The 9032-nt window shown below is 34.9% G+C and overlaps 1 protein-coding gene across 1 annotated transcript; it reads right to left on the minus strand.

Moving 5' to 3' along the window:
* Positions 1–1054: 1054 nt before the first annotated feature.
* Positions 1055–8391, minus strand: LOC104589910 (Cytochrome P450 superfamily protein). The gene is made up of 10 exons (XM_010248382.2): positions 8132–8391; positions 6607–6865; positions 6108–6432; positions 5528–5677; positions 5130–5375; positions 4475–4564; positions 3267–3345; positions 2095–2216; positions 1506–1633; positions 1055–1193 (listed from the first exon to the last, which is right to left on the minus strand). Exons 2-10 carry the CDS (start codon positions 6828–6830, stop codon positions 1079–1081), a joined length of 1479 nt encoding a protein of 492 aa, XP_010246684.1. The 5' UTR covers positions 6831–6865; positions 8132–8391; the 3' UTR covers positions 1055–1078.
* Positions 8392–9032: the final 641 nt, after the last annotated feature.

Consider the following 9032-nt stretch of genomic DNA (forward strand, 5'->3'; position numbering starts at 1 on the left):
TAAATATTAATTATATCAAATAAAAATTAAGTGTGATAGGCAAAAACTATTTTTATAAAAGTAAGTGAAATATAATTTAAAACTGATACGGAAACAAAGTTGTTTTCTTATCTAAAAACAAAAATTTGGGTCAATGGTCGGACTTTTCATGTCAAACTATGATGCCATAATTAAATATTAAATATTTAAAAAGATACGACACAAAACTGAATAAGTGTAGAATTTTATAGAAAATATTAGACACATCTCTAATGTTATATATTTATCATATTAAACAAAAATAGTTGTGAAAATAAATATTATTTTTATTAATGATGAAATAGAATACAAAATTTTAATATCATCCCAAATTCAAAATGGTTTTTCCATCCCGATGGTGGATGAATAATTCAATCATATAAGTCAAATGGGTCAACCTACAATGTCATAATTCCAACAATAAAGCTTAAAAATAAATAGAAAAACAGAAGGTTTGCAATAATAGAAAATTTGTAGAATATGTGGGTACACTATCATAAAACAGATATTGGCGTTAGTTTTGGTGGAAATCATAAAAGTTAATTTGGTTATATAGCGTTAGCTTATATCTTTACCATTTATTTGCATACGTGCATAACATGTGCCCTGACACTAGTGGTTATCATTTTTATAATGCCGGTTGATTGGTTATAAATTTTGTCTGTATCCTATCTCGAAAATCATTAGATATTTTGGACGGAGCCCTGACTGTCAAACTGGGACAATATTGACCCAAACTCAGTCTGAGGACAACCTTTGGCTCATATTTTGGCCCTAGTCCAACCATGGTTCTCTTAGGCCAGACCTGGGCTGGGTTGGTCCAGCCGAGCTATCTAGGCCCAATTCCCAACTCCAGCAAAATTCCAAAATAATCACATGGAATAGAATCTGTAACTAACTTCCTTCTGATGTAATTATAACTCATGTTGGTTCTATAAACATTGCATTTCACTCTTTTATGACTATATTGAAATATATAATACAAATCACATTGAATACACACATGTGAGAAGGTACAAAGAAATGAAAAGTGGGTGAGAGTAGGGGAAATGCAATATTTTCAGTGCATTGAAACGGAAACCTCATCTGCTCGCTTGTTTATGCGGATTTGAAAGCCATTCACTAATCTAGCAGAAGGAAAGAATGACATCCGGTCCTCCTTAATCTGGGTCCACCTGATCAAACCATCAAATGCAAAATTAGTTGAAAGAGAGAGAGAGTATGATTTTCAAAATCGGACTGAACCGAATAGTTGGACCGGAAAAACTGAGAACCGGTCAGTTGATTTAGTTAGCAAACCGCTGACTCAGGCGGGCGAACTATTCGAACAGTTTGACCAGTTTTTATTTTTTAATTTTTTTTGTCAGAACAAGCCATCAGTTTGATTCAAATGGTCGGACTGTTCGACCTGAGAACCAGACCCCTGACTAATTCAATGTCCGATTCAATTTTAAAAACCTTGAGTGAGAGAGAGATTTAGATTTTACCTGTATTGGGTGACGAAGTAATGGAGAAAAAGAGCAATTTGAAGTCTAGCCAACTCAGATCCAGGACAAAATCGAGCACCACCCCCAAATGGAGTATAGAAGGGGCTACTTCTCCAATTTCTCTTTTCCTTCACTCAACATGAGCCACTAACATTAGATGGGAAACAACTCTTGTTTTCTTTCTATGTATGCAATGGATGAATTAAATGTCTATGTATTTGCATTGCATGCATGCATGCATGTATGTGAGTGTTTGTATTTGTGTGCACTGCAATTCCATTTTCATTTGTACTAATACAAATGTATGAGTGTGTAAATGACAAGAATGCAAATGTTGGCTCACTTTTACTTTGGATTTTACTTTTCCCTTTTCCGGTTTTATTTTATCTTATCTGGACTGCAAATAAACAAATTAAAGCAAAATTTGAAAAATTTGTGAACAATCATTTATATATTCCCATACTTTTGCACCAATGCAAATGAAATTGCACTGCAAATAAACCTGACTTAGAAGAATGATTAATGGCAAACCAAAATTATGGAATGAGATCCAATCAAAAAGGTCGATCAAGGGGTTTTCAGAGCTAACCTGGTTTTCAGGGTCCATCCATCTCCAAGGATTGAAATTGAGAGCTCCTTTGTACAAGGTTTCATCCAAGTGGACTGCTGAAAGAAATGGAACTACAAAGCACCCTTTTGGAATGATAAAATCTGCCCAATAGACAGTAAATTAACCCGGGTTTTAACTTTTCATTATGAGATTATAAAAGAAAATCCTTATTAATATTAAGGCTGTATTTGGTTGCAGTGCAAATGCATAAGAGTACAAATGAAAAAAAATACAAATTCTTGTTTAACTGTGTTTTGAGTTTACTTTATTCTAATTTTTGTCGTAATTTACTTCATTTGTATTGTAATCAAACAAAATAAACTAAAATTTGAAAATCACGATTTACACTAATCATTTTCACTGCCATGATTTTGCCTAAATGAAAATTTATTTGAATTGCAATCAAACATTACCTATATTGAACCACATTGGTTGATAGCTATTGTATCAGTGAGTCACGGATATGTCAAATCTGCATCTTTTCAGAGTTTGACCTATTTCAGGGGGAAGAGTGTAGTACAAATACTGATACACCCCTTCCACTGTATCTCGGTGTGTCGATACTTCTAACCTTGATTAATACTAAGGGGGTGTGCTCCGGTGTAATTACATATATCTTTGTTATATATGTAACACATAAACAGAACCGTTGAGATTTAACTAAATTAAAGGTCAATACAAGCATGGCCCAATTGATTGAATAGTTGAGCCCAACCATCCATCTGCTATTGGGCTAAATTTGGGGACTCTTTACTTGTACTGGGGTCCTGGCCCATTATAGTTAATTAAGTATACATACCCAAGGTTCAGAATATTGTATCGTATTGGAAGCTGTCCGAAGACCCAAATAAGGGGTATTTCGAACTTTGACCATTTTCAGGGGTAGACATGCTTAAAACCGACCCCTGATACAATATGAAAAAAAAAAAAACTAAAAATGAGTTATTAAGTGTAAGGTGTCAACCAATTGGTTGGTAAGACCTCCTGCTAGTCCTAGCGGAGGTTTGGGATTGAATCTCTCTTGCACCTGAATTGGGGGGTGAATTACCTGATTGTGTAGCCCTTCAAAAGATATATATAAAAGAAAAAAAGAAGAATTATTATACATATCGGGTGTATCGATACTTTTAAAGTTTAAACCATACACATACCTTCATATTGAACTTCCACTTTTGCTTCTCTCATCAACCAAATTGCAATCCCCCCAAGTCGAAGAGTTTCATCAATGACCTGCATGCATGGGTTGCACAAGTTACAAATGGGTCATAAGGCTGTAGGAAACCAGACCCATCCAGATGACTGGACCGGGCCAACCTCAGGATATCAAATTCCGTTTCAAGCCGCAGGTGAAGGCGGGAATATTGGATCAATCCTTGGAAATTCATCCCAACAACTTAATTACCAGCTGTCTAGCTGGCACCATCTGCTCTGGATAAATTAAAAAATGGGTGACTTACTTGGACACTTATAGTTTTATAATATTTACTGAAACCTACCCTCTAGTTTGTGTACAATATTAAAACACTTTCTATAATTTACAAATTACAACTACTTTAATGGAATATTTATATGATTTCTCTTAAAATGAGTGAAAAGCGTGAAAGGGCATGGATCGAGAGTTTTTTATTCCAAAAATACCCTTAAAAGTTCTTATATTATATGCACTCCGTGACTTCTCTAGACTGAGTTATAGTGTGGAAGTGGGAGATTATTTGTTTAGAACTGAAAAATCAAACTGAAAATTTTGGTTTTAGATTTTTCAGATTTTGATTAATTAAATTTCAGTCTCAGTTTTCAGAATTAGAAATTTAGTTAACTGAAGAAACCAAATTTTGTTATGTGATATATTATAATGAAATTTGGTTTTAACCGAAACAATCAAAGACTGAACTGAAAATTTTGTTTTTGGTAGTTTCAGTTTTCCTATAATTCAAATATGTCAATCCGATTTTCACTTTTTAATTTTCATTTATTTAGTTTGATTTTTAACCGATATGCTTACTCTAGTTTTGCTCCCTAAAGGTTGATAGGAGAACTATTGAAGTTTTACCAAAATTTTGATATGAGAACTATTGGAGTTTTACCAAAAAAAAAGTGAATTACTAGAGGTATTTTTGAAATAAAAAGCCCCTGGACAGTTTCTTATGAAAGGTGGATTAGGTAAAGTGGTTGCAAATTATAGGGACATTTTAGTAATATACAAATTTAAATTTAATTAGAGGGTAGGTTTTAGTCAAATATAAGAATTAATGCTCATGTAAATAACCCTTAAATAATTAAATGTATTGATCAAAAGCTGGACCAGCACTTTTCTTGAAAATTGGGTTAGAGCTCTCTGAAGTCTGATCTGATGACTTACACACTGGGTGAACGCCATTGATTTGTAATCTTCCCATGTAAGCATGACTGGATCATCTGAAGTAGCACTTCTTAGCTTATCTTGTTCTTCCTATTGAAACAAACGAGATGGGCGGAGGTTAAACTCAAGTCCACGTGATAAAAGAATTAGGATTCGCTTGGTTCACAGTAGGAATCAGAATCGGAGTGGTCTATTTACATTGAAATCAGTAGAAATGGGATTTAATTCTCAAGGGAGGGGTAGGGAATGGCCATTCCCTCAAATGGGAGAATGACATTCCAGTTCACAATTGTAATCAGAATCGGAGTATTCTGTTCACATTGAAATCAGTAGGAATGGGATTTCATTCTCAAGAGAGGGGTAGGGAATGGCCATTCCCTCAAATGGGAGAATGACATTCCAGTTCACAATTATAATCAGAATCGGAGTGGTCTATTCACATTGGAATCAGTAGGAATGGGATTTCATTCTCAAGGGAGGGGTAGAGAATGGCCACTCCCTCAAATGGGAGAAATAGAATGACATTCCAGCAAGAATTCTGCCCAACCAAACAGTTGGAATAGGGACCTATTGCTGTGAACCAAACAGGGCCTTCATTACAAATTACAATGTATATATAATACATATATATATATATATATATATATATATATACCATTAGTTGATTCAAAGCCTTGGGAGACTGAGTGAGGAAATAAACAGCAAAGAGCATGGTCTTGGCCGTCGTTTCGTTTCCGGCGAAGAGCAGGTTAATGATGAAGTCTGCAATGGCCTCATCTGGTAGGCTCTCTTCTTCTATTAGTCTCCCCAGGACGCCATTGCTGCCTGATTCCGTTGCTGGTTGTTTCCTCTTCATGAATTCTATTTTCTTGTTGATCTTGTTAATGATAGTCTCCCTTGCCTGCAGCCACAGTTCATTTCCACAGAATGAAAGCAGAACGTACTACTTGATCAGTACTACTACTGTTTCTGTAATTTATTTTCAATTTTCTGGGTCATAACTATATGATACAGATGATGATCAAGGCTTTGAGTTTGAGAATAATTTTGAACCTGCATGGCAGTGTGGAAAGCAGAACCCGGAATCCTGATGGGAACAGAAAGACAACCATCAACGAAGTTGGAGAACAACTTTGCCATCTCATTTATTTCTGATTCACTCGATGTACCCAGAAGTTGATTAACCATCAAATGAATAGCCACCTGTACTAGTGAACATTAATCAACTTAATCAGTTCAGTTATCTTCACGAATATAAGCCTAATTTCAAGCATCTGATAGAATCTAGCCATCTTCATCCTTTTAATACCCTTTTACTTCTTGGTGAGTAATTAATGGGAACTTATTTCTATCTATTTCTTCAAATTGAACACTTGCTGGCAAATTAGCTTGGATCAGTCAGTCATTACTCTTGTGATTGATAAGCCCATTTGGAGATCATATCTCTGATCAATGGACTTGTTTCTCGGATGTGTTCAAGAAATAACAAAACAGAAGATTATAGGGCTGAAATAAGATCAGCTCTGGGACTGGCTCTGATTAATTTTCTAGCCTGAATATTATGTGTACCAACTTAACTGGGTGGAAGCTGTTATTAATCGGAAGAAGTAAGTGAAAGAAGACAGCTACTTGCCTTTCTGCAAACGTCTTGAAGAAGAATAACTTGATTGTTTTGGAAATTGTTCAAAGTCTGAAGCATAACCATCTGGATATCTGTCAAGAAATGGAGCTTAAGCTTCTCAAGCCTCATCATATTTGAAGCTATTCCATGGAGTTTTCTTTGTTGCTCTCCTTGGACAGTAATAACACCATTTTTTCCGACCAAATCTCTGAAAGACTTTGGGTAACTCGACTGGAACAGTTTTCCTTCGTTTTGCATTATGAACCGGTTAAAGGTGGAATCGGCTGAAACAATAGTCCATTTGCCAAAGAGGCTGCATGAGAAAATCCTTCCATACCTGCAGGCAAAATTAACTCAGTATTGAATTGAAATCCAGTTTTAAGAGAAAAGAAGAATCTCAAATTAATGGATGAGAGGTTGCTACAGAACTTATTCATTTTAATGATGAAGAAAGAATTTATTCATTTTAATTTCTTCTTTTTTTTTTTCTCTTCATCTGTTTTTTCCATACCTTTTCACCTGTTCTTCCACGAAACGAGGTGGATGAGAGCTTGCTACAGAACTGATCCAGTTAATGCTATCACCAAGCAATGGCCAACCTCTTCTCCCAGGCGGCAATTTTGAAGTTCTTCCATCAACTCTTTCTCTTCTATCTTTCAGAAGTTTTACAAGGAAGACAATGAGCAATAATGTTCCAATGGTCAATGACCAAGCAAGAGGAAAATTTTCTTCCATCTATAATTTCTTCCTAGATAGATAGCAGCTGAAACCTGAATAAATATATAACACAGTAATTATATCTCCTATTAAATATGAGAGTGGAGTCAAGTGTGAACAGAATATATAATGGCGTGTTGATGCAATCATCTTAGATTGATCAGGCTCTCTGTTAAGCAAACGAGATAGATTATTCAGTGGACATAAGATTATTTCAATAGAAAATAGGATTGCAGGTAACCTTAACGATTTTCTCTTATTTGAGATTGAGATCCACTGTCAACACCACTACACGTAAGAGTGAAAATAAATTATTATACATACATATTCCTGTAACAGAGCTCTAGTTTCATTCTTTTAATTTATGACTTGGGTTCTGTTTGTTTGCAGTGCAAATCTCAATTGGATACAGTTTTTGGTCTAAGAGTTCGGTTTTGCATCTATTTGTTTGTAGCTATGATTTGCACTCCTATCCGGTACAAAATTTGTACTTTTTATCTCATTTGCACTCATTTGTAGTGCGAAGTATGCATCCTAGGCTGTGTTTGAAAACGATGCAAAAAGGTGTGAATGCACATATGTAGAGTGTAAAACGGTCCATATAAATTGTAAAGTTGAGTTAGTTTTGTATTGACAAATTTACCTTCTTACCAAACAGACTTTTAGCTATAATGGATGAAACATGAATTCCAATAAAATATATGCCTTTTTTTTTATCAAAAGTGCACTTGAATGCAAATTTACTACTTTTTTATTGATGTACTTTTACATCTAATTATTGATATAAATATGCATCAGAAAACATGTTATTTGTCAATGCATAAATGCATTGTTACCAAACACAGTCAAAACTGAACCAGAATACAAATTTATCCTGAATCGGGATTTAAACTCTATTTACAAAATCGTTTCCAAACGCTGCCCTAGAAACAAATTTTTATCAAAATTTGTACTCTCAGTCTCTATCTCCATTAACTTTCATATGAAGTAGGAATCACTTTATTTCACTTGCTATTTCACTTTATACTCCCATGCATTTATACCAGTGCAATGAAATTTACATTCCAAACAAACTGAGCCTTAAGTGCTGTATTCTTGTACTCTATCTCTTCTTTTGTTTTATGTTACCTAATACATTCTTTCCTTGATGAACCAAAATTCCCAAAGATCAACAAAGAAACAATGACATGATCAATTATATTTTTATTGGTTAGTCCAGTGGAGGGACAAAGAAAAAAAAATGAAGATTTCAGTAGATTAGAGAATGTAAGTAGTTGAAACTCATATATATATATATATATATATATATGCATCGTTACCTGACTGAAGTGGTAGACTCCAAGAACTTCAAGGTACAAACTTTCTTTAAAGGAAAGGCCGATCTCTATTTGACATTTAAGATTCAAAACGACATTGCTAGCTCAGGAACTTCTCTTCTTAATCTTTGATGAACAGAAAAATCAACCTGCTTCAAATTTATTACCAATGGAGAAGAGGTAAACCTGTAAGATATGTTCTCGGATGGAAGCCTAGAGAAGGCTATAAATTACTCCCTCCAAAGCTTCAATTTTTAGCTCAAAGTACCTCAGCTAGAGGAGAAGTACTACGAGAGAGGGGTGGTGGAGATTGGGTTTATATAGTTTTGAAGGACAAAATCTTCCTTTAGGCTATGTTTGGTTTAATAGAAAACAAGAGAAAAACATAAAGTTTGAGAGGAAAAATTCTTCACAGAATTTTGTGAAATTCATGAGAACTTTCCCTCAACTTATCAAACCAAACACAGCCTTATTGGTGTGTATATTTTAAGTTCAGCCGAAAGCATAAAAACTGGCGAATGATCTTTTGTTGGTTACATAATTAGTTTTTAAATAGAGTTGTGTCGATAGGGAATGCCACGTTTCGCTCCTTTATGGGTCCACACCTTCTAGTAATGGGCCACTAAGAGGTAAACAACAAATTAATTTTGAATGGTTGGAACTTGGAAACCCTAATTTTCAGGCTTCTGGTGAAAAACAAGGCCCAAGGCCCTGAATTCCTGCCGCTTCTTTCTTGGAAAAATCTTGGGGCTTGGATCTATTTGGTGGCCCATATTATGGCCTGGGGACTCCCATAATTTGGCACTTGTAACTTATGGGTTGGTGATTTAGCCTTCTACGGTTCTACCTTCTTTATTTATATCAGTAGTTTGTGTGTGTGAAGAGAGAGAGAATGAGAGGAGAA

This window comes from Nelumbo nucifera, chromosome 4 (assembly GCF_055504915.1).
Source record: "Nelumbo nucifera cultivar China Antique chromosome 4, China Antique-T2T, whole genome shotgun sequence".
Classification (NCBI taxonomy): domain Eukaryota; kingdom Viridiplantae; phylum Streptophyta; class Magnoliopsida; order Proteales; family Nelumbonaceae; genus Nelumbo; species Nelumbo nucifera.

Excerpts from the sequence above, each read along its gene's own strand:
- LOC104589910 (XM_010248382.2), bottom strand. The coding sequence starts at position 6,830 with ATGGAAGAAAATTTTCCTCTTGCTTGGTCATTGACCATTGGAACATTA. Across the intron at positions 6,433-6,606 it reads GTGGAAGAACAGGTGAAAAG|GTATGGAAGGATTTTCTCAT; the intron begins GTATGGAAAAAA and ends TTTTGCCTGCAG. Across the intron at positions 3,346-4,474 it reads CAATGGCGTTCACCCAGTGT|GTCATTGATGAAACTCTTCG; the intron begins GTAAGTCATCAG and ends CCATGCATGCAG.